The sequence below is a fragment of the Staurois parvus genome, unplaced genomic scaffold, assembly GCF_062004578.1.
Source record: "Staurois parvus isolate SC_StPar_1 unplaced genomic scaffold, SC_StPar_1.0 ptg000394l, whole genome shotgun sequence".
NCBI lineage: Eukaryota > Metazoa > Chordata > Amphibia > Anura > Ranidae > Staurois > Staurois parvus.
Window position 1 is genome coordinate 3,817,544 of NW_028318190.1, and position 26,666 is coordinate 3,844,209.

Below are 26,666 nucleotides of genomic sequence, written 5' to 3' on the forward strand. Positions count from 1 at the left end.
GCCCGGGGGCCCCATGAGTTGTCAGTCCGCCCCTGCTCCTAACCCTCTTGTATTGCACTGTATGTTGCTGTATTGTCTCCCTTTGTATTTTAAAGTGCTGAGAAAACTGTTGGCGCCATATAAATCCTGTATAATAATAATAATAATGAAAATAAAGGGATGAGGTGGCAACCCTACTTGTGCTCTGTTCTTGTACCTTGTGGACTCTTGCTATATCTCTCTCTGTCTCTCTCTATCAGAAGCATGACTTTGGTGTTATCCTGTGTTATCCAATGGTGGAATGTAGACTCGCATTGAAACTTTGAATTCATACATGTAACATGCCCCTTCTGGTGTAGGGATTTCCTCTCTGTCATTAGTTATTTGTTTGCATTTGATAAGTGTAGGAAAATTAATTCTTTCAGTCTCTTTTCACGTCTGAAATAATGAATTCTCCAGCAGGAGCAATTCTTCCTACAGTGCCAGCACATGTGTTTAGGGTGTAGTACAGTGCTTCTCCCCATGCATCAAACCTGTCAAAACTCTGAAGTGGCAGATAAATGACTGCTTTGGTCATTGGATCAAACAGCCTACATCCTGACAGTTTTTTCTGGCTGTCCCCAAGGAAACAGTCTCACCAGACATACAGTATTTTACCACTGGTTTTCACTGAAAATCCTTTGTGACATAGCTTACGATACTACATTTAGATATGATTATTGCAAGTGGCTGTTCATTGCCCGCCATGATCTGACATGGGTGTAAGATCTTCTGTGGATGTAGAGTCTGTTTTAAAGGGATCTCAGTATAAGGCTGATATGTGCCTGTTGCTATTGCATTCTAAGCAGTTAACTTTAGCCTTGCAGACTCTGGTGAAGTGCTCTGTGGATGAGAAACAACTGAAAAAAATGCTGTGGTTCTTTAGAAACATCTTGCATCCTTCAAAGAGCTTTTCATTGAATGCACTGCAATTTCTGAGAGGATGTGGCTTGTCGTAGATAAGACAGTTAAAGTTTGGACCTTTTTGCTTTTGTATGCTGTCACTGCTGACAATGGGTGTAATTCCTGTCTTCCATGGCAATTTCAGGCTCAAGAAGATCACTTAGTTCATGGAACTTCCTTAGTGTTCAGCTTCTTGAACAAGGAAGGTTCATAACTTCAGAGCTCCTATATGTTTGCTATAATCTTTCCCCACAATATTAAGGCATTTATCTGGTTAATGGATGTGAACAGTTTTCAGACTCTTAGTGCAGTCCAACAGCTGGGGACCTAAAAATCTGATTGACAAATCAAGTTCTTGCATAGTAGGATGTTGAGGTCCTGGATCTCCAGTATCTATACTTCCTTTGGCGATTGTTGAACTTCATAAGGCATGGTATTAATCAGTTCTCTGCGGGTCATGTACCTAGCAACATTCAACGTATCAGTTTCTTGAGTCCTTGCTGTGACAGGTGTTCATTCACCTTTGGTAAAGATGGTAGTATCTAGAACCTTGTGTTTAGGTGTTGGAGGTGAGAATGGGGTAGCATACGGGTTCAGTCCATAATTAGGCTTGACAACTGGAGGTGCCATGGTATGGGTCTTAAGGACAGTGTGACCAGTCTCAAGAGGTTTTGAGATGATTCAGGGTAGTCTGTGATGGCACATGAATTGCTTCATATGATGTTAGTAACTTGGGAGGCAGAGAAGTATGTGACAGGCCAAGGAGACCTATGTGTTTGATTGCTGTATTCCCTCCTGCTGCCAAATGTGCTGTGGGTTGGTACACGGCTTAAAGCGTCCACAGCAATTGTATGCTCATTGCTCATGCTTAGGACAAATTCCAGTGTCTGTCTTGCAGGGTCATTAGAGGTTGTCAGAAGAGGACAATGGTCAACTTCTTATTCCTCCACAGCTTGTTCCAAAACTCTGAGCTTGGCTAATGATACTGCTTTCTTTCTTTCCTTTTGAAGGACTTCAAGCTGGGCTTCTGTCTGAGCAGCTTCTGCTTCTGCTTGCATTCATTCTTTTGCTCCTGCCTGGGCAACTTCTATTTCCACCTGCACCTTGTGCTTTGATGATTGTTTCTCCCTTAATGCAGTAAGCTTCAGTTTAAGCTTCCTCTGCTTCAGCTCAGGCTGTTATGAGTTGACTGTTCAGTGAGGATCACTGAGAGCAGGATCTTTGTGATGATTGCTGTGAGTGCTTAGTGGTCTTAGCGTGCGTTGAAGAGACAGGGTGGCAGGACGCGGTTTAATGGAGTTGTGATATCTTCTCGTCTATTAGTGACTTGGCCTCCAAAAATGCAAAGTGCCTGCCTTTGCTAAGGCAGTAAATAAAGCTATTTAACTCTTGTAGATATTCTTCAGTATTATTACTTGATAGAAGTGAAGAATATTTTTCAGACAGTCTTATAGCTTTCATTATCTTTTTTTTAGCTCTTTGAGTGCACTGTTTAGTTGCTTTGCATCATTTCAGGTTTCATCAGCCTCCGTTGTAAACTACATGGTCCTGTTCCACAAATCAGAAAGATTATCACACTATTCTCTCCTATTTTATTAATAATTTTCTTTAAAAAGGAATTCCGGGATATGCAAAATATCGCCCAGTAGTACACCCCCTTACACAAAAAACGAAATAGTTAATACAATTTTGAAAAATTCTTACCATATAGGAGAAAAGTCTCTCAGTCTCTCTCTCTCTCTCTCTCTCTCTCTCTCTCTCTCTCTCTCTCTCTCTTTTCAGAAGTGACTTGAGAATCATGACAATGGAAATCGCATTAATCTCTGTGGTGCCTGTTCACAACAATGCAGCACAACGTGGCATGTTTTTGGTAAAATGTCTGCTGCTACTTTGGTGCCTTTGCAGCTTGATTTTGGCCCCAACTTCAATGGAGACACAACAAAAATGCACATGCATTTTTGCAGGTTGTTAAGGTGTCCTGACAACCAGTGAATCATCCTTGCTGTCCACCAGGGATTTCTGGCTGACTGCAGAACTTAAACGAAGGAGCTTGTCCGTCAAAAAAATAAATAAATATGGGATCGCTTGGGTGTCAGTATGCGGCGTTTTTTTGTACAGCATTTTAATTTTTTATTTAATAAATGACTGGCCAAAAACCATGTTTGTGCATTTCTTTACCACTGGCTTTTTTTTGGAGAATGAGTAGGTGTACTATGTAACCCTTACTCATTCACATGGGGGGGGGGTGGTATCTGAGGGTCCCCTTATTGTTAAAGAGGGCTTCCAGATTCCAATAAGCCCTCACCCTCAGACCCCCACAACCACCAGGCCAGGGTTGTAGGGAAAAGGGCCCTTGTCCTCAAACATGGGGGCAAGGTGGTCTGCCAGGGGCCTAGTACCCCCATGTTGTGGGTATGTGGCCTGGTATGGTTCAGAAGGGGGGGAGGTACGCTCAACCCCCCTCTTTCCTGGCCTGTCAGGCTGCATGCACAGAGAAGGGTCTGGTATAGATTTTTTTTGGGGGGGGTGGCACGCCATCTTTTTTGGTGTGAGGTCCCCCTTAAAATCCATACCAGACACAAAGGGCCTGGTATAGATTGTGGGTGGACCCCCATGCCTTTTTTTTATATTTGTCTGTCCTGCTCCTTTGTTTACAGTCTGCTGTCAGCCAGGAATCCCTGACTGACAGTAAGGATGAGTCATTGGTTGTTAGGACACTGGCAGGTGCCATCTATTTAATAACTAGCATCCAGTCTCCTTCCTCTACTAAAAATCATAGTATCAGAAACACATAAAAAACACTCCAGTCAATGTAACCTAAGAGAGATATTGTTTAAAAATAAAGAACTGTTGAAATCACTTAGGCTACTTTCACACTGATCCGCTGCAAAAACACTGCAAAAACGCATAGGCGTTTTTACCACACTTTCTGGGCATTTTTAAAGTACACGTGACTTAAAAACTGCACCAAAAAAACGCTTCTCAGAGGCGTTTTTGAGGCATTTTTAAGGCGCTTTTCAGGCGTTTTCCATTGATTTCAACGGGAAGAGGCGGTTTTGGGGTGTTTTTTTTTTAACTCCCCAAACATGCCCCAAAGATGTCACATGCAGGAGTTTTTACACTGTACCGCAAGCGCAACGCCTCAGTGTGAAAACATACATAGATATACATTCACATACAGAGGGAAGCAGTTTTCTTGAGATTTTCAGGTGCTTTTTTTAACGCAAAAACGATTGAGAAACTCCTCAGTGTGAAAGCAGCCTTAATATAACCAAATAACAGTTTGTGTCCAGGAATACAACTACATTATTCTGGCTACACATATGAGCTAATAGCTTAACACTTCCTTATGTCCTTGATGTATATCAAATACTACACTATTAACTAATTGAAGGCCACCAGTGGCACAAAACTTACCTTGTTCCATAAACTCAGTCACAATGAATATGGGCTCTTCAGAGACCACTGCATACAGCTGAACTAATTTATCATGGCGGAGCTTCTTCATGATCTGAGCCTCTTCTAAGAATGCTTCTGGGGACATTGTCCCTGGCTTAAGAGTCTTCACAGCTACCTTTGTTGAGCCATTCCATGTTCCTTATAATTGTGAAGATATATGAAAAATATGAAATAACAATGCTTATACAGTCAGGTTTATCAACTGTGATCAACATAGCATGATCACCATGTTATTCAGCCAATTTCAGTTAGATCAGCAGACTGTTGTAGGTCAAGGAACACTACTTAGCAATCTCTGCCAACAGCCCCTTGCTGAGCAACCTAAAGGTTTAACCTTTTTAGTTAGCCACTATTATTCTACTGGTAGAAAGTCAGCAACAAAAATATATATACGGTGTATAAAAATGTACAGTTGCACGATACAATATATATATATATATATATTTCTTTCAGTTTTCTAGTTTGTGATATGATGTGATCCAGCTGCCTAATTTCACTGGGAATGAATGGATTTATCCAATGTGACTGGATATGACTCGTAGTTCTATACTGACCTAACAACCAGGGCAGGTGCTTCCACTAGGCAAACTAGGCGGCCGCCTAGGGCGCACCAGCCCCTAGGGGCGCCTGGGTGCAGCACAGGCTGGCACTCTTTCTGTGTGGGATGCCGCCACGTCATGAATGATCCTTCAGCTGAGGAGAGGGGCAGCAGAGAGGAAGAAGAAAGGACAGAGGAAGATGCCAGGTTTCTGGGGCCAGTGTAGCAACTGAGCTGCAGCTCCTTCCAGTGTTCCTCTTAGACTTAGTCCCTTATTGCAAGCTGGCTGGCAGCTGCTGATCACTACGGAGTTCCTGCCCTTCTCTTCCCATTCATCAGCAGAGGCAGAGCTGCACCTACAGAGGAAGGTAATGTCCGACTCTGATGTGTCGTGTTTGTGTGAGTGTGACCCAGCCAGCCATCACATGTGCAATTTTTCAGTGAGTGATGACATGATCACGATCCCACAGCTTGCTCTTCTAGCGCTGATCTGTGTCAGTGTTGGTGGTGGTGTGTTGTGTCAGCTCTGTTACTGTGTGGTATCATTTATTCAGGTGTTCTCTGTGTGTTGGCTGGGCTGCCTGCTGTCACAGCGTTTTATCTCCCCCCATCCTGGGGAATTCCATCCTGGGATCATCTGTCAGAGTGTGGATCCATCATCCTCCACTCACTGCAACTGTCACCCTGCCACTGCCAGCCACAGATACAGTCCATCTGTGACACTGATTTTGTCTTTAATATTGATGCTGGTGGCATCTTATGGCACTTATTTTTACAAATGAAAAGAATTTTAGCAGTTTCATGTTTTGTTGTATTATTATTTTGTACTGTTTTTAAAATGTATTTATTTTTTATTGGGGGGGGGGGGGCGCAAGTAGCTGGTCTTGTCTAGGGAGAAAAATAGTCTAGCACCAGCCCTGCTTACAACCACAACTAGCCAAGCATTTCATTATATAGGGTGCAGTCCAACAAAACTTAATGTTATTACTAATTGCTAATTACTAGTAATTGTTCTCTAGGTGACACATGTAAACTCATCATCCCGTAGCTCATCTGCAAAGTTTTGACTATATTGGAAACGTACTGTAAGCTGCAAATTTTATGGATAGCTGTCTCCTAAACAGATGTCCCCATTTGGAAGATTTAACCTGACCTCTTGTTCTGGTGATAACTCTAAAATTTTAGATTTGTCATCTCTTACTTTCCCGGTAACAGTAGTCAGCAGAACAGATTGAGAGAGGGTGATTCTCCCCAGCAGAACAAAGACAGCAATATAAAATGTACATAGGGTCCTAATCCTTCCCTATGTTGTCCAAAACTAAAGCAATCACCAAGCATCCTAATTCTAAAATCTTTTCTATAAACAGAATTGTTTAGCATGCTGGAAATATTCTATGGCACCTTTTGCTAGCTTGGGATGTACACTGTAAGGTTTGAACATTTCTAAACTATAAACTATCCAATTGTTGAAATGCTGTTAAATGTTATGTTGATTACAAATATCTAATTGAACAAAATCAGCATTATAAAGTAGCAGGAAATGTTTTCCTCTGCAGAATAGCTGAGAATTGTTGAAGCTCCTCCATTAGAACTAAAAGGACATACATTCTTCACAGGTTTTGTACTGGTTTCCAGTAACAGTTCCTCCATGCCTTTAAATCAACAAGCATCACAAATGTGTTCAGATATTTTAGGTGAAAAAAGGTGTTTGCAGCGGAGCTACTGATCTAGAAGCTGCAAGCAAATAAGCTGTTTCCCCTGAAATTTAACCTTGGGCATTATTAGTAAGGGTGGAAGAGTCACTGGGTATTTCCAGATGATCTGCTTTGTTTAGACTGGTAATGACCCATTGAATATAGGCGTGTAGAGTTAAAATTCATGAAAGAAAAAACTTGACTGATGCACTGTTAGCAATATGCCAGGGCTGGTGATGGGATATATATAGATGCGCCTAATGCATGAGACCTCTGTTAATGTCACTAGGGTTTTCTGACTCAAACATAGAGAAGCACAAGATTGCTTTCTCTAGTTGTGTGACAAACTCCAAATTGAATTATGAGCTACAGTCTGGCAATGTATTCTGGGACATGCATCTTCTCAGCTGCTACAATGCAAGTAATGGTCTATGACAATGATGGCAAACCTTTTAGAGACCAAGTGCCCAGACTGCAACCCAAAACCCACTTATTTATCACAAAGTGCCAACACTGCAATTAAACCTGAATCCTGAGGTTTTAGTTTAGAAAAAACAACCCATACAATAACATCTTTTGTCTTCAAAGAAAAACACAATAACAAAGCTTTGTTTCACAGTGTTCCACTGACCACCAACACAAGGGGGCAAAGTTCCACTGATCACCAACACAAGGTGGCAAGGTTTTACTGACCACCAGCACAAGGTGGCAATGCTCCTCTGATCACCAGCACAAGGGGGCAATGTTCCACTGACCACCAGCACAGAGGGGCAAGGTTCCACTGATCACCAACACAAGGGGGCAAAGTTCTACTGACCACCAGCATAAGTGGGCAATGCTCCTCTGATCACCAACACAAGGGGGCAAGGTTCTACTGACCACCAGCATAAGTGGGCAATGCTCCTCTGATCACCAACACAAGGGGGCAAAGTTCTACTGACCACCAGTATAAGTGGGCAATGCTCCTCTGATCACCAACACAAGGGGGCAAAGTTCTACTGACCACCAGCAGAAGGGGGCAAAGTTCCACTGACCACCAGCACAGAGGGGCAAAGTTCCACTGACCACCAGCACAAGGGGGCAAAAATCCACTGACCACCAGCACAAGGGGGCAAAAATCCACTGACCACTAGCACAAGGGGGCAAAAATCCACTGACCACCAGCACAAGGGGCAATGTTCCACTGACCACCAGCACAGAGGGGCAATGTTCCACTGACCATCAGCACAGAGGGGCAATGTTCCACTGACCATCAGCACAGAGGGGCAATGTTCCACTGACCATCAGCACAGTGGGGCAATGTTCCACTGACCATCATCACAGAGGGGCAATGTTCCACTGACCATCAGCACAAGGGGCAAAGTTCCACTGACCACCAGCACAGAGGGGCAAAGTTCCACTGACCACCAGCACAAGGGGACAAAGTTCCACTGACCACCAGCACAAGGGGCAAAGTTCCACTGACCACCAGCACAAGGGGGCAATGTTCCACTGACCACCAGCACAAGGGGGCAATGCTCCTCTGATAACCAACACAAGGGGGCAATGTCCCACTGACCACCATCAGAAGGGGGCAAAGTTCCACTGACCACCAGCACAGAGGGGCAAAGTTCCACTGACCACCAGCACAAGGGGGCAAATTTCCACTGACCACCAGCACAAGGGGGCAAAAATCCACTGACCACCAGCACAAGGGGGCAAAAATCCACTGACCACCAGCACAAGGGGCAATGTTCCACTGACCACCAGCACAGAGGGGCAATGTTCCACTGACCATCAGCACAGAGGGGCAATGTTCCACTGACCATCAGCACAGAGGGGCAATGTTCCACTGACCATCAGCACAGTGGGGCAATGTTCCACTGACCATCATCACAGAGGGGCAATGTTCCACTGACCATCAGCACAGAGGGGCAATGTTTCACTGACCACCAGCACAAACGGCCAATGTTCAAATGACCACCAGCTTTTGGCCTGCTTTGAAAAAGGCATCTGAGCGCATTTCCTACTTTGTGGGCCTGTGGGGAATTCTGCTAAAATCACAGTCCAGTGATCCCAATCTAAGTAAATATAAACATAGTTTTATTGGCAGTGCACTGACCAGAAGAGTCGTGGCTCGCGACGTCATTGCTTGGTGCCGCTACTCCTTTCCAAGCATGCGCTTGGCCTCTATGTGCGCCGTTATCCGATGTTCGGCTGCTGGGGCGACTTGGCTAGCGTGTCGACAGAGAGGGCTCTGCGTGCCCACTGCCACACATGTGCCATAGGTTCACCACCACTGGTCTATGGTAATGCAAGAGGTTAAATCTGGTGATGGTCTTTACAGATTCCTCTGCTAAGTAGGAGGGGAGAGAAGTCACAGTTTTATAACAGACAGGGATGTAGTGTTAGTTCTGTCAAAGGTGTTTAGTTATCAGATTTTTCATCTACCAAATAACTGAACTGGGTTCCACAGAGAAACTCTAGGACACCCATTGCCAGGACAGACTTATAAAAGTGCGATTGTGAGATGAAGGCTCTCCAAGGGTTCCAGTAGGTATTCTTAGTTGAAGAATAGCTTTATATTTAATGATTAAAAACTACTAAGCTAGTGACCTCAGCCGTTCTCTCTTTTCCTTGCAAAGTTCAGGACAGAACCCAACACTGTTTGCATAGTTCAGCCTTTCACTCTGTGACAGTCCTGCCATATAGAATGGCTTTGCATCTAGGTCTGTACTGCTATTACACAATATGATAAGTAGGGTTGGGGTGGGTGGGATAGGGGTTTCTGATTAAAGCTTTCTACTTGTTAATAAATGCTAGAAAGCAGTAAGCAGACTCCAAACTGACTTGCCGCTTACCTTTCTTCCATCCATGTGATAGCTGTAGGTCAATCACAAGGCACCAGCACTGTTACCACTCCTGGTTTGTGCATTATCCTATTATTCTTCTGAGCAAGTAAGGAGTGAGGAAATGTGTCAAGGAAGGTTGGTTTTGGGTTGGACACATCAATGTATGCAGTCAACGCACTGATTATTAAAAATACTGCAAGAAGAGCTAATTGGAGCTAAGATTTTCAGAAAGCTGGCTACTAAAGCTAAAGAAATCTGTAGTGGCAGACATCAAATCTGACCATTGTGATTTTTTTAGGTAGTTCTGTAAACATATCAAAGTATCTTAGAGGTTCTTACCCTTCCAGACGTCTCCAAAACAGCCCTGTCCCAATTTTTTGTCTAGGGTGATAGAGTCTCTTGATATTTCCCAAGCATCTTTTGCTAGCCCCAAAGTTTGGGGCCTCAGATTGACACAAGCCTTTTTTAATAACTGGCACAGGCCATCATTGTATTCTAATGAAAAAAAAGACACATTTCCATGTTATGCCTAGGTAAATTAAAGTATCTTTTAGGTCCATTTTGTTTTTTTGAGAACAAATGAGTAAACCTGAAATAAGATAAGATATAGAAAAGGATTGGAATATCATAGACTAGCAATACCAAATGTAACCACATGATGTCACCATAGCCATAGTTATATACAACACAGTGGTGCTATTTCTAAAATCTGATTGATGATTTGGATATATTGTTAAATCGTTAGACTACTGAGTAAAGTTATGAATTACTTAAACCAATAAAACAATATTCCATCATAGTATGCCCAAATTGTGACCTGAATGTTTGTAGATTATTCGAAAATATGAATTTGTAAAGTGATTTTCCATGGAAAGTGACTTGGTTTGACCTCTCCTCACCTCTGTTTGCTAAATGAGGTTACTTACACAGCAACTCCAGGGTTAAAATGAAACTAGTGAACTGCAAATGTGGCCAAGACACACTGCAAATGTTCTGAAGACAGTCCACCTAATTTATTTTAAAGAGAAAATCTAGTGTATTTCTGCATATTATAGCAGCGTTTTGATGTGACTTTTACGTTTTAAATACTTGTTCTTCCAAATTGGTTTTAGTGTTTTAAGCTAAAGATTTGTAGATTTACCACCACTAATAGAATGACATTATTAGAAGGAGCAGTAAATTGCAATTATTATGTACTACTGCAGAAAAGGAAATAGAGCCCAACTACACAATGGGGTTGATTTACTAAAGCAAATAGGCTGTGCACTGCAAGTGCACCTGAAAATGCACTGCAAGTGCAGTTGCTTTAGATCAAGGGGAAGCTGTGAAGTGAGGCGAAGCTCTGCTGATTTCATCCAATCACGTGCAAGCAAAAATGCTGTTTTTTTTATTTTCCTTGCATGTTCCCCTCAGATCTAGAACAATTGCAGTGCACTTCCAAGTGCACTTGTAGTGCACAGCCTATTTGCCTTTAGTAAATCAACCCCAATGAGTTGATTTGGTTTCACCAGTGTACATATACTGTATATATTTTTAAACTATAAAGGTAATTTAATCTAGGTTTAATGTAAGCCAATGTAGCTTTATTCAGAAAATTCTAATAATAATAATAATTATTATTATACAGGATTTCTATAGTGACAACAGTTTGGGCAGCGCTTTACAACAATATGTGTGTCTAAATAGACACACATATTTTTGTAAAGCGCTGCGCAAACTGTTGTGTAACAGTTCTGCTGCATTCCACTTCTCTTCATTTGGGCCATGTTACACGAGTTATAATGTCGCTGTTGACAATTATCCAGCCACAGAATGACTAGATAAGGCTTTATGAATAGAAAACACACCAAGACACCCTGCAGATATGTCATACTTTATGTGGGATTCAGCTGTATGCAAACTTCTGTATGCTTAGTGTTGTACAGTAGTTTGGCAATGCAGATACTTATCCATTATGCCATACCATCAGGGAGGTGAGTATTTGGCGCCAAATGTATTCTGCAGCAGGACAATGACCCAAATATACAGGAAATGCCAATAAGAACTATCTTCAGTGTAGAGAAGAACAAGGAGTCCAGGAAGTGATGATTCCCCCCCCCCCCCCCACAGAGTCCTGATCTCAAAAGTCTGTCTGGCATTACATTAAGAGACAGAAGGATTTGAGGAAGCCTACATCCATTGAAGATCTGTGGTTAATTCTCCAAGAGGTTTGGAACAACCTACCTGCCAAGTTCCTTAACCACTTTGCCGCTGCCCTGTAGCAGAAATACTGCTACAGGGTGGCACGGCTGCGCAAAATCATGTACAGTTGCAAGAAAAAGTATGTGAACCCCTTGGGATTACGAGGAGTTTTGCATGAATTGGGTATAAAATGTGCTCTGAACGTCATCTATGTCACAACAATAGAAGAACACAGTCTGCTGAACATAATACTACAAAAACATTAGATGTTGCCATAGTTTAATTGCACATAACATGTAAACATTCACAGTGCAGGGAGGAAAAAGTATGTGAGGCCCTAGCCTAATGACTTCTCCCAGACCCAATTGGAGCCAGGAGTGAGCCAACCTTGACTCCAATCAGTGTGATAATATTGGATGTGTTGCTGACAGCTGTCCTGCCCTTAAAAAACACACACCTGTTTTGGGTTTACTGGTTTCAAGAAGCACTGTCTGATGTGAACCATGCCTCGCAGAAAAGAGCTCTCAGAAGACCTACAATCAAGAATTGTTGACTTGCATGAAGCTGGAAAGGGTTAAAAAAGTATCTCCAAAAGCCTTGATGTTCATGTGTCCACAGTAAGATAGACTGTCTACAAATGGAGAAAGTTTAGCACTGTTGCTACTCTCCCTAGGCGTGGTCGTCCTGTAAAAATGACTGCAAGAGCAGAGCGCAGAATGCTGCATGAGGTAAAGAAGAATCCCAGAGTGTCAGCTAAAGACCTACAGAAATCTCTGGCACATGCTAACATTTTTGTTGACACATCTACAATAAGGAAAACATTAAACAAGAATGGAGTACATGGGAGGACACCACGGAGGAAGCCATTGCTGTCCAAAAAGAATATTGCAGCACGTTTGAAGTTTGCAAAAGAGCACCTGGATGTTCCACAGCACTACTGGCAAAATATACTGTGGACAGATAAAACCAAGATTGAGTTGTTTGGGAAGAACACACAACACTATGTATGGAGAAAAAAAGGCACAGCACACCAACATCAAAACCTCATCCCCACTGTAAAACATGGCGGAGGGAGCATCATGGTTTGGGGCTGCTTTGCTGCCTCAGGGCCTGGACAGATTGTTGTCATTGATGGGAAAATGAATTCCAGAGTTTATCAAGACATTTTGCAGGAAAACGTACGACCATCTGTCCGCCAACTGAAGCTTCGCAGAGGATGGGTGATGCAACAGGACAATGACCCAAAGCATACAAGTCATTCAACAAAACAATGGCTGTAACAGCACAGAATACACCTTCTGGAGTGGCCCAGTCAGAGTCCTGACCTCAACCCGATTGAAATGCTGTGGCATTACCTTAAGAGAGCGATTCACACCAGACATCCCAAGAATATTGCTACACTGAAACAGTTTTGTGAAGAGGAGTGGTCCAAAATGACTCCAGATCGTTGTGCAGGTCTGATTTGCAACTACAGGAAACGTTTGGTTGAGGTTATTGCTGCCAAAGGAGGGTCAACCGGTTATTAAGTCGAAAGGTTCACATACATTTTCCTCCCTGCACTGTGAATGTTTACATGTTATGTGCAATTAAACCATGGCAACATCTAATGTTTGTGTAGTATTATGTTCAGCAGAGTGTGTTCTTCTATTGTTGTGACTTAGATGACGTTCAGAGCACATTTTATGCCCAATTCATGCAAAACTCCACGTAATCCCAAGGGGTTCACATACTTTTTCTTGCAACTGTATATATATATTTTTTGCATTTACGGTAGGGGGCGTGTGTGAGCCCTACCCACACCGCCATTGGCGGTCTCACCTGTCGATCAACAGGTCCTAGCCGGTGATTCCCCGCCGGCACCCAGCGATCGCTGTGTATCACTGCCGGAGGAGAGGTCTGTATGTAAACAATACAGATCTCTTTCCTGTTAGCTCCTGCACATTGCAATACAAACAATGTGTTTACACAGTAAAACAGCACACAGTTAACCTATTGATCGCCCCAGATGTTAACCCTTTTCTGCCCGGTGCCATTAGTTCAGTGTCAGTGCTTTTTATTAGCCAGTCCCCCCCCCCTCCCCAAATGTCAGGATGCCTGCCGCAGTCCCACAGTCGCTCTATAAGTCGCTGATCGCCTCCATTACTAGTATAAAAACATTTTTTTTTTAAATTCCAGTATCTATACTGCCATTTGCAGATGCTATAACGTTCACGTAAACCAATTAATTTACACATACTGGGATTTGTTTTTTAGCAAAGACATGTAGCAGAATACAGTTTGGTCTAAATTTATGAGGAAACGTAATTTTTTACTGGGCAAAAAGTGAAAAATATTTTTTTTCTCAAAATTGTAGGTCGTGCAGCGTAAAAAATTAAAAACGCAGAGGCATTCAAATACCACTGAAAAAAAGCTCTATTTGTGGGGAAAAAAGGACACAAATTTAATTTGGGTGCAGCGTTACATGACTGCGCAATTGTCAGTTAAAGTAATGCAGTGCAAAAAATGGCCTGGTCAGGAAGGGGGGTAAATCCTCTGGAGGGCAAGTGGTTAAAGACTGTGTGAAAGTTGTACCTAGAAGAATTGATGGTAGTTTGAAGCCAAAGTGTGGTCACACCAAATTTTGATTTAGAGTTTTCTACTGTTCATTTTGTACATTCAGAAAAATAAACAATAAAAATATATATTTTTGAAAGCATCCTTACTTTACAGCCGTTCCTCCCACCTGCCTAAAACCTTTGCACAGTACTGTATTTATAGATACCTAGCTTTCTCCTGCACACTCCTTATCCTGGTTTTGCCGTCTCTTCCAGTCTCCTCCCTCTGTGCCTACACACCTTATAGTCTTTTGTCACTTGATATCCTCCCATCTAATTCTCCCAGGTATCACATCTCCGGGTTGCAGCAGATTCTTTAATGGCTGGACTGCAGTAGAGAGGAAACCTGCTCTAGGCTGGGTAGGGGCAGTGTTTGTGTAAGATGCGGATGCTGGAAAGTAAGGGGTGAAGTACAGCTGAACTGAGCACAGTGAGGGGTTTGCACTTTCAGCAGCTGACAAACGATGAGTGACAATGCGAGTCATGGGATGTTTGAGCTGAGTGCTGGAATAATTGTACCATGGGCCCCAGGCCGTTTCAATTCAGGGCCCCCTGCCAGAATAATTGGATAATGCATAATAGTCAGTGTACACAAGACATCTGTGTTTTGCTTCTGATATAAGATTTATGAAACATTTCTGTGGGATTTGGAGTGCAGTGTCTACAGGATCTTATGAAGTTTATATTTGCACATATAATGGTGAAAAATAAAGAAGCATCACTTTCAGGCACAGGAGCAGAGGTGTATTTACCACAAGGCAAACAAGGCAGTTGCCTAGGGTGGCATTTTTCAGGGGGGCAGCGCTGCCGCTCGGAAGAAGGGACACACACAGTATGGGGACCTGGTGGGTTCTGAGAGAGGCTGCGGGTTTCATGACGGTATATGCACAGCCCGACTCTCAATCCCGGGGATGTCCGGAGCTGTGAAGGTGAGTGTCATTCTCTCTCTCGCCATGAACGATGGTGGCTGGTGTATGGGGGCAGTGGTGGTGGAAGGCTCTCTTGGGTGGGGGTTAGGGGTGTTGTTGGTCAGTGTCAGGCTCTCTCTGCGGTAGGTGGGGGGGCCCCAATTTATGTGTTGCCTAGGGCAGCACAAAAACTAAATAAACCACTGCACAGGAGGCATGCATATGTATTGTTTATGCTCATTTAACTACTGCTTCCTGACTGCCCTGTAGCAGATGGGTGCGCAAAATCACACACACATACATATATATATATATATATATATATATATATACACATACACACTGTATATATATGTTTGATTTTGCATTTTTGGGTAGGAGGCATGCGCAATGTGCGTGTGCGCCCTTCCTGAGCCGCCATTCGCAGCTGTGGCTGTCATTCACCGGGTCTCGGCCGGTGATTACTCGCCGGCGCCAGGTGATTGATGAGGATCTCAGACGGGGAGGAGAACTGTATGCAAACAATACAGTTCTCCTCCCTGTCAGCTCGTGCACATTGCTTTGGCCATCCAAAGCAGTGTGATTGCAATGAAGCACCAACACACAGCACATAGTAAAACAGCACAGTTAATCTTTTGATCGCCCCTCATGTTAACCCCTTTCTGCCCAGTGCCATTAGTACAGTGTCAGTGAGTTTTTTTATGCACTGATCACTGTATTGGTGTCACTGAGGATGTCAGTGACACCAAGTCAGTTCCCCACAGTGTCAGAATGCCCACCACAGTCCCGCTATAAGTCGCTGATCGCCGCCATTACTAGTAAAAATAAAAAAATAAAACAAAAGTTCCAGTATATATTCCGTCATTTGTAAACGCTATAACTGTCACATAAACCAACTAATTTACAAGTATTGGGATTTTTTTTAGCAAAGACGTAGTAGAATACATTTTGGCCTAAATTTATGACAAAATTAGATTTTTAAAATTTTTTTACTGGACATGTTTAATAGCAAAAGAGTCAAAAATATTGTTTTTTTTTTTTCTCAAAACTGTTGGTCTTTTTTTTTTTATAGTGCAAAAAATAAAAAACACACAGACGATCAAATACCACCAAAATAAAGCTCAACTCGTGGGATAAAAAGAACATAAATTTAATTCGGGTGTAGCGTTGCATGACCGCGTAATTGTCAGGTAAAGTAATGCAGCAATGTAACGCAAAAAATGGCCTCGTCAGGAAGGGGGGTAAATCCTCAGAAGGGCAAGTGGTTAAAGGAAACTGTTACTGTTGATCATCTTCTGGAAAAAAAAATGTTAAAGACCTGCAAAGCTGAAATGAGCTCACTATGAAGGGTACTGAAGTACATAACTTTTATAGCATCCCCATGGTTTTTCCTGGAGTCTGGATCTCCAGACAGCTGCCCATTCTGCCCTTATATGCCTTTGGTTGGGCTCCCTTTACTGGTGCATTCACTGTTAGCCCCGTCCTGCTTGTAATTCAACATACCTTTATAATATTGTACCAGTTCCTGCACAGTATCAAACTGGACCCTTGTTGTAATGTAATATCCTCCATTATCAATCTTGCGGATCTTGTAATGCTTAATATGATCTCCTTTCACTTTATCCCAGTCACGGATAGAAAGAGAGAATGCTCCTAGAGCAGAAACACAAACATGACAAGAGATGTGTGAAAAAGCAAAGTAAGTGAAAATATAAAAAAAACCAAAAAAAAACACAGTTATCTAGTTGAGAGTATGTGAGCATATAATGTGCCGAGTATGCAGAACACATCTTTACTAAAAAATTTACATTTCATTTTTACAAATCACAGGGGACTGAGTAAAACAGGTTCTTTTTTAAAACTGTATTAAACCCAAAAGCAATCATTTATTATATTGCACCTTACCGATTCTGAAATGTGATGGCTGCATTAGTTTTATTTTGTAGGATTTCTTTCCTTTATTTTCACCTGGTGATCCAGCCAGTAAACCTGTTTTTTTTTTCAAAATAACAGAAGCTCTGCTTCTCCTTTTACTGTCTAGTCACAGTCATAGTAGGAACAAGCCCTATAAGGCTCCATGCACACTGGGCATTTTAATAACGCTGGTAACGTTAGCTGTGTAATGTAATGGTAAAAATGCAAGTTTTGCAGCATTTTTGCATTAGCGTATTTCCCCGTTTGTGGTTTTTAGCTTTTTTTACCCAAAAAAAATTTTTTAGCTCAAAAAACATCCAAAAAACCCTGGGTACCGCATTTTACTGCCATTTTACCACATTTTTCACCATTAGAGCATTTTTATAGCTAAAAATCTCCTCTAGAAACCCACTACTTCTGGGGTTTTTTCCCAGCCTAAAAACACCCCTGCCAAAAAAACACTTATTACAGCCTATGTGTGCATGGACACATAGGATAACATACTGGGGAGTTTACTGGCTGTAGAAAAACCGCCAAAAGCCAAAAACAGCAGCTGTAAAAATGTCCAATGTGCATGAGGACTAAGTGTAACCAAACTGTTGCAGAGAAAATCAGGTTCCCTGTCTTGTCAGGCGGCTGTGCTATGTGGTAGAGATGCTCAGGTGGATAGCTACAGTAATTTTATACCTGCCTGTATTTTTAAACACCACCATTCTGCAGAGCAGACACAATTATGCAGAACATTAGGCCATTACAGTTCTTAAAGTGTTACTAAACCCAGGACCCTGCATTCACTATATCTGGTCTCCCACAGGACACAGAACATGGAAATGCAATTGTTTTAATAAATATAAACTGCTAAATACCTTTTCTCATCAGCAGCCTTGTGACTTCTATCAGTGTCCAGTAGAGCACTGGTAAAAGCTTGTAGGAGGAGTTTTCATTCTCCTCTAACTGTGCTAGGCAGCTGCATATCCCCTGACCCTCTGTCTAGACAGATTGGCCCTGTGCTGATCACATGCACTCTCCCACCAAAAAAAACTCTCTAGCAATACACACCAAACTGAGCATGTGCAGAGTACCCCAAGCCTCAGTTATATCAGCAGATGGATTGGGGACAGTAGAAGAAGGGGAGGATCAGAGAAGACAGGATCAAACATCCTTTTTACACAATGCGGAGGATCAACCCGTTAGGTTCCACAGTGAGTATAACAAGCATGTTTTACGGCGGGGGTCGGCAACCCGTTAATTGTGGTCTACCTGTCGAACGCGGGCAGGTGACAGTTAGACCACGAACAGGTCCCTCTCCCCCCCATCCCAAAGCCTCCTCTGCTGCTGCTGACATTCTCAATGCACAGTGGAGAGTGGAAGGCAGCACGCTCACGATGGAGGATGACAAGAGGAGCTGGCCAAATTAACTTTTCATATTAACCCGCAGGTGATTGGTTGCTAGGACCGACTGACCTTAGAAATCTGAATTCCCAGCAATTGGCTAGGGATCAGGATTTTTCTGCCCCCCCCACCCTGGTGCCCTAGAGCAACTGCCTAAGCAGTTTTATGCTGACGCCCAGCATACGGCTGCTTAGGCAGCCACCTTAGGGCACCAGGGTAGCTGGGGGCAGAAAAAAAACAATCCCCAGCCAACTGCTGGAAGTTCAGATTTTTAAAATACCTGCCTTCTGACAATCCCCTTTATTGCCCTCCTGGAGCAGCTAAAAGCTAGCATCTCCTCCTACCCCTCCCACCAGCGTACAGCTGCTGCAGGAGGAAAATTCTGGGGATCAGTTCTAGTAAAAGCCCCCCCCCCTCGCTGCCCCTTCCACCCTTGTTCCCTTTTTTTTCTGCTGCCTGGCCCTTCCCCCAAGTGCTCCTGTTTTCAACAGGGCTCCTAAAGAAATTCTGAATAATATCAAAACACAAAAATGTAAAAATAAAAACTACTGACACCATCCACTGCCCTACTGACACCAACCTATGCCCTACTGACACTGTCCACTGCTCTACTGACACCATCCACTGCTCTACTGACTGACACCAACATCTGCCCTACTGAAACTGTCCACTGCTCTACTGACACCATCCACTGCTCTACTGACTGACACCAACCTCTGCCCTACTGACACCATCCACTGCTCTACTGATTGACACCAACCTCTGCCCTACTGACACCATCCACTGCTCTACTGACTGACACCAACCTCTGCCCTACTGACACCATCCACTGCTCTACTGATTGACACCAACCTCTGCCCTACTGACACCATCCACTGCTCTACTGACTGACACCAACATCTGCCCTACTGAAACTGTCCACTGCTCTACTGACACCATCCACTGTTCTACTGACTGATACCAACCTCTGTCCTACTGACACCATCCACTGCTCTACTGACACCATCCACTGCTCTACTGACTGACACCAACCTCTGCCCTACTAACACCATTCCCTGCTCTACGGACACCATCCACTGCTCTACTGACTGACAACAACCTCTGCCCTACTGACACCATCCACTGCTCTACTGACTGACAACAACCTCTGCCCTACTGATACCATCCACTGCTCTACTGACACCATCCACTGCTCTACTGACTGACACCAGCCTCTGCCCTACTAACACCATTCCCTGCTCTACTGACACCATCCACTGCTCTCCTGACTGACAACAACCTCTGCCCTACTGACTGACACTGTCCAATTTTAAGTTTGCATTTTTGCAGTGACATTTGTTTTATTATATTTTCTACATTTTCCTTGCTATTTAGTTAGGCCTTGCTAGTTATTATTTTTAAATAATGCTGAACCCCGGTGATCTTTGATCTCTTTCATGTTGTTCAGGTAGATCTCCACCTCTCAAAGGTTGCCTACTCCTGCTTTACGGCATATACAAATGGATTTTGCTGTTGTGGGTTTAGTAACACTTAATAAATCTATCTGTTCTGCAATCAATCTGCAGTCTGCAAAGTAAGCTAATTATGTTTAAAACACACACCGAAGGAACAGACAGAGCTATAGTCAACATACAGGATCACAGCGATTTAAATAATTACACTGTTGTTTGTTTAGAGGAAAGTAGGTTTAGCCAGATTTTAATAGAACCATTCCTTACAGATCTTTAAATCTCGCTATATCACCAGCCAGGGCTGTTATATACCTGTGGAAGTCCCTTTTCTTTGAATGCCACAGTATGCTCACTATAGTTGGGGTCAAAAGCTTTTCATGCCTAGGATTTAATTCCCGCGATCCTGTCAGATAAGAAGATCTTCTCCCAAAAAAACACTGCATGCCTGACAGGATCAGAGCATTTCTCAATGACTTCCAAGGCTGCAAACCTCAGATCACAGAGGAATTTCAATACTGTGATTTTTCATTTAAAAATAATTGGCATGGGGGGCGTATATGTGGTGTCCCTTCTGCACATCAAAGCTTCAGATTCTTAGAAGCTATCTCTACAATCCTCTCCTGAAGGCAATTTGGAAGACCATGACCTATCCAAAAAGAAGAAAGCTGAAAAAAGACTGCTGCACGTCTGCCCGGCCAAATACTTCCTGAGCTCTTTGCTGTATAACGAGCTGTAACACAGCATATTCAGCAAATCCCCTCCTGAAAGAATTTTCTTATGTTGTTTATGGATCCATGAGACCACAGTGGTAACCTGCAATACTAGCAGCACATGTAAACTACTGTTTTTTAAGTGAACCTGTTGGTTCAGTTTACCTTCTAAAGTGTCCCCAGGCCCATGGAGATGACACCTGTTCACATTCTTTGTGTCTTTAGAGCACCCTGGGATCACCAAAGCCAAGGAGGTGCTATTATGCAAATATCAACCACTGCTTCAGTTGCTTTGCAGAACGGACATTCTAATCATGTACAGTATGTTTGTATCTTTCTACTTTACAATGTTATTAGTAAAGCTGGCCATAGATGGATCCAAATTTGGCCAGTTCAGCCAAATGTCGATCCTTTCAACCTTCTGGCTTCAAAAGAGCCTGATATGTGTTACTTTGAGTACTTTAATACTTTGAGGTCCAGTAAAATATAAAATACAAACTTCTAATCTTTTTCTGTATTTATTTTTTGCAACATAGTTCAGGCACTGAGAACTGAAGAGGGTCATATCTAAGTAGATTACAAAAATGCAAGAGCACAAAGAGGACCTCAAAAGTGTGATCATGTACATAGTTAATCTGGCTGAAAAAAGTCCATCTAGTTCAACCATAAAAAAAAAAACAATTATAATCCTACACCCACAGTTGATCCAGAGGAAGGCAAAAAACCCAGCAAAGCATCAACTAATTTGCTCCTGCAGGGGAAAAAATAGCTTCTTGATCCCCCGAGAGGCAATCGGATATTCCCTGGATCAACTTTACCTATAAATGTTAGTATCCAGTTATATTCTGTGTATCTAGGAAATAATTCAGGCCTTTTTTAAAGCAATCCACTTAGCTGGCCAGAACCAACTCTTGAGGGAGTCTTTTCCACATTTTCACAGCTCTTACTGTGAAGAAACCTTTCCGTATTTGGAGATTAAATTTCTTTTCCTCCACACATAAAGAGTGCCCCCTTGTCCTCTGTGATGACCTCAGGGTGAATAACTCTACACTGAGTTCACTATATGAACCACTGATGTATTTATACATGTTGATCATATCCCCCCTTAATCTCCTCTTCTCAAGAGAGAATAAATTCAGTTCCTCTAATCTTTCCTCATAGCTGAGCTCCTCCATGCCTCATATCAGTTTGGTTGCCCTTCTCTGTACTTTCTCCAGTTCCCCAATGTTCTTTTTGTGAATTGGTGCCCAAAACTGAACTGCATATTCCAGATGAGTTATTACTAATGATTTGTACAGGGGTAATATGATATCTCTCTCTCATTTACTCGGTCGTGTACTTTCACAGTTTAAAGCGAAGTTCCAGTACTTTTTGTGTTTGTAAAACGTCATCAGCTACAAAAACTGTAGCTGCTGACTTTTAATAAACACACACTTACCTGTCCCAGGATCCAGTGATGTGCTTTCCCTTCTCTACCTCTTCTCCTCCTGACGCATCTCAATTATGGGGACTTGGCTGTGACAGCTTGCACAGCCAGGTGCCCACTGCGCATGCACGAATGGCGTTGCGCCTTCTGAACTTACAACTTAAGGACCTGGCAGTGAAAGGGTTAAATAATATGCAAACCCAACATGTCATATCCCTGATATCTGCCTGCTGTACCATCTACCTGTAAGAAAAGTATCCTGTTCTATTTATATTGTTTCTCTTAAATCCCTTGTGTTCCTCCCAGTCCTTCTGCTTACCTATTAAAAACTGACTACACTAGGCATTAGAGCACAGCGTGGTCAGTTCTCTGGGAAATCATCATGCTGTCCTCTAATGATCAGACTTGTCCTCACACACCCCTCCCACAGCAGTTTATGCAGCTGAGAACAGGGGGTATGTAATCACATATAAAAAAGGGTATTTAGAATCTTTTTTATATCTATACCCTGATGTTTTTCTTTTCATTTATATTTTAAACTGAATGGGTTGTTTTACAAGGTAAAGATTTACAATTACTTTACGTTAAGCTCAGACAAAGTGTTAAAGAGGAGCTCCAGTCGTTTTTTTGTTAATTAAAAGTCAGCAGCTACAAAAACTGTAGCTGCTGACTTTTAAAGTGATATTAAGGCTTAAATTAAAAAAAACACATCATACTTACCTGCTGTGTACAGTGGTTTTGCACAGAGAAGCCCAGATCCTCCTCTTCTTGGGTCCCCCGCTGGCCCCTCCTCCCTGTCCTGTTCATTCACACATGGAGCCATGATTTGGCCCCACCCCCTCTCTCTTCTCATCGGCTCACTGGCTGTGATTAACAGCAACGGGAGCCAATGGCTTCCGCTGCTGTCCCAGCCAATGAGGAGAGAGAGTCCCAGGATTTCCGAGACTCCAGTGCACATCACTGGATCGAGAGAGGGCTAACGTGAGTATTAGGGGGGGACTGGGGGAGCTACTGCACAGAGAAGGTTTTTCACCTTCATACATAGAATGCATGAAGGTAAAAAACCTTGAACCTTTACAACCATTTTAATAAACACACACTCACCTGTCCCAGGAACCAGCGATGTGCTAACCCAAGCCTTCCCTTCTCTCCCTCCTCTCTCCCTGGCACCGGCATCTCAACTGTGGGCACTCAGTTGTGAAAACTTGCGGCTTCACAGCAGGATGCCCACTGCGCATTTGCGAGTCACGCTACACCCCCTGAATGGTCCAGTAGTTTTCTGGGACCTTTGAAGTGCCCAGATGACTGCGGGGGAAGGGGGGGGTGGATTTCCTGCTCAGTTTTCCAAAGAGAACTGAACCAGAAGTGGGAGCGGGTACTTGTTAAACCCCTCCACCACCACCACCGCTCCCCTATCCCCCCAAAAAAGTGCCAAATGTGGCAGTGGAGGAGGGAGGAGGTAGACAAGTGGAGCTTCCCCTTTTGGGTGGAAGTCTGCTTTAATGTTCAAGCAGGCAGCACAGAAATCTACTAAGTGGATTAAGGTGTTACCCTCCTAAAACTGTTCTGTGGCAGTAACATGTGCACTACATGAGTGACTGACAAGAACTACAAATATGTTTGCAGCTAACACAGTCCCATATAAATGTTTTCACACAGCATTCTGACAACTTGTTGTAAAATCTGGATTTTTGATATGCCGTAGGAGCCAGATGTTATTTTTCTAAGCCTTGTAGGAAAATCAAAGGCAAGATCTGAATAAAGGCTTTAGGCAATGTCACTTTTGTATTCCTTTAGACACTGCACGTAAGATGCAGGGGAAAGATGGAACTAAATTAAACTTTAAAGAGGAAATGAACTTTTGAAGTTGTGGCCAAAAAGGCATGCACAAGGCAATGGAATAGTCACCAGGTCTCAATGTAACTGATATTTCCCCATTGCTGATTTACCAAGCCTTCTTGTGCACTGTGACTCTGTGTGGAGGTGACGATTTTGGTAGAGGCAGGACTTTACTTCCCCCATGTCAGAGCCTTCAGCAGGAATGACAATGAGCAGTGCAGTATGGACATCACAGAATTTCACTCCAATTCTGTTAAAGCTAGCAGTCAGAGGCATCAGAGCCCTAATCCAGAGCCACCATTACTCTATTGAAATGTTCTCCTTTAACCCCAGCACAATGCAGGGTCAGTTTCATAATAGGCATATAAGCCTCAACAAGACAAACAGACATCCTAATGAGTATCCACTTCATTTTTTACAGTCAATACAGTTCACTTTTACAGAACACAAAAAACAATTTAAAGAAAAATTCCAGGTATAGATATTTTATACATAGTTACATTGGCCCAGCTTGGACCAAAGTAACTATGCATATACCATACCTGGCCAATGCCCCTGGATTGCCAATGCTAGTCCAGTGATTTCAAATTCCGAGTCCTGCTCTGAGCGGCTGCCCTGTTGCATTCTGAAAACAGGAGGTCAACCGCTTGGCGCATTAGCCATTCAAAGAATGCATTGCATTTTCTGAATGAATGCAAAGGTGGAGAGTATGGCATCACCACCCTGCCTCTCCACCTCATTAATCAGAATATGCTTTGAATTTAACCGGAAGATGCAAAGCATTTTCTGAATGGTGCCTGTGCCAAAAGGCCGACCTCAAGGCAGCACCCAGAAGCAAGTGGAGATCACTGGAGTAGCAGTGTCTACTTCAATGATTTCCAACTTTCTGGGGCATCAGCCAGATATGGTATATACATAGCTACATTGGTGCAAACTGGACGAAAGTAACTATACTGTATACATGACATGCACACCTAGAATTTATCTTGAGCATGTTAAAAACCCCCACACTGAGTATTGTGTAGCTCTTGAAACGCTGTTTATTCCTCAAAATACAATACATTCTTGTTCTAATACTCATGCTATTTAAATGTGATGAAGACATACTAGGATTTCTCTGCTCATGCCCAACTTATTTCTCTACCGGACACCATATCTGGAACTCACCTTTTGTAGTTTCACTTTCTCTGATCAAGTAGCTACCTTGTGTGTTTCCTTCACCCAGAAGTTGTCTTTCTGCATCTTTCCTGCCAAGTTTACCAAAATACCACCTACAAAGAACACAACAGAATGTTAAAACCCCCGAGTAAAGAGTGCTATCATGCACTGCATGTCAAAAAGCAGAACTGTAAGCATACCTCCCAACATCAGAAGCTGAGAAAGTAGGACAGTCTAAAAAGGAGACAACATGTGTCAAAAAATTGGGTGTCACTAAATAGCACTGGATATTGGGCATGGCCTAAGGAAACAGCATGGGAGGAAAAAATGCCTGACATTGGTGGTGGAGTCACTAGTCAGCCATAGGAAGAAAAAAGCTAAGTGTCAGCAGTCAGTGGGAAAATAATGTCCCAATGAGGGGAAAGAGGGGCACTGGAGAAAAGGGAGATATTGGTGCTATGTGGGAGAGAAGAGGAGCTTGGTACTCTGTGGGGTGTGAGGAAGGGCACCAGTACTCTGAGGAGGGGGCACTGATACTGATACTGTATTGGAGAGGGGGGCACTGATGCTCTGTGGAGGGAGAGGGGAACACTACTTGCACTCAGTGGAGCGAGAAGTAAGCACTGATAATCTGCAGAGGGAGGGTGCACTGGTGTTTGGTGAGGTCAGGGTGGGGGACATTGGTGTCAGTTTGGGGTTATTGGTGTTCAGTGGATTACTTACCTGTCCTACCCCTCTGCTGAAACTACAAGGGACCTGTCCTGGCCCTGCAGGATTCCGGGATCTTGATAAAATCCTGGGGCAATCCCGTGGGATCCAGCACAGTAGAGAGGTGCGAGATGGGGAAACAGCTCTCATTGTTTGAACACTGTTTGTGTGGAAGTAAATTAATGTTTTGACTGACATTCTGCGGTTTAGCCACAAGATGTCACTGTTTTTCTAACACAGGCTCATACTGCATAGATATTTGTATATTCATGAAGAGGTGTGGTTTTGCACTCAGAGTTCGAGTTTAGAGAACAGGAAGAAGAGAGAGAAGCCATGTTCTGGAGAATGGTGAATGAGGGGGGCCATGTGAGCTGTGAATCTGATGACATCCAGGTGTGAGAGCATCCCTCCGTAACCAGAGCTCAGCTAAGTGAAGCTGATGAGATTGCTGCCAGGAAGCTGATGAGATTGCTGCCAGGAATGCTGATGAGATTGCTGCCAGGAATGCTGATGAGAGCAGAGGAACTAAGCAACATATACGGCAAGACCGCATGCTTGTTGGAGAGACATTTGTTCTGTTCAGAGTGAACAGCGGATGAAAAGCAGACCCGGGTCGGTAAGATCATGCACGCACCTCATTTCAGTGTTGGCGCCTTGAGTCTGAGTCCAGGCCTATAGTTAGTTAGTTAGGGTCTCTGTTTGTGTCAGGCCACAAGTGTTGTTACTGATTTTAGGAAGGACTCCACAACTTAAAGTGACATTTCACATTGGAGAGCTGATAAAATCCTACAAACTCAAGCCAGACTGGCGTTTTGCTCAGAAGGAATACTCAGGCACGTGCTACAGGACCAGTTATTGGAGAGGGAATACTGTAGATTTGTGTAAGATTGTAAGCTGTTGTACTGCACCGCAGGCTAGCCCATAACGTACACCCATACACTG

The 26,666-nt window shown here is 43.2% G+C and overlaps 1 protein-coding gene across 1 annotated transcript in view; it reads right to left on the bottom strand.

Moving 5' to 3' along the window:
• The window catches only part of FGR (FGR proto-oncogene, Src family tyrosine kinase), a 132,875-nt gene that overhangs the window by 18,681 nt on the left and 87,528 nt on the right, over positions 1-26,666 (bottom strand). Inside the window, exons 6-9 of the mRNA XM_089686253.1 lie at positions 25,026-25,129; positions 16,630-16,779; positions 9,783-9,938; positions 4,339-4,518 (exon numbers count right to left, since the gene is read on the bottom strand). Coding sequence (XP_089542379.1) covers positions 4,339-4,518; positions 9,783-9,938; positions 16,630-16,779; positions 25,026-25,129 — 590 coding nt within the window. The remainder of the gene's footprint in view (positions 1-4,338; positions 4,519-9,782; positions 9,939-16,629; positions 16,780-25,025; positions 25,130-26,666) is intronic.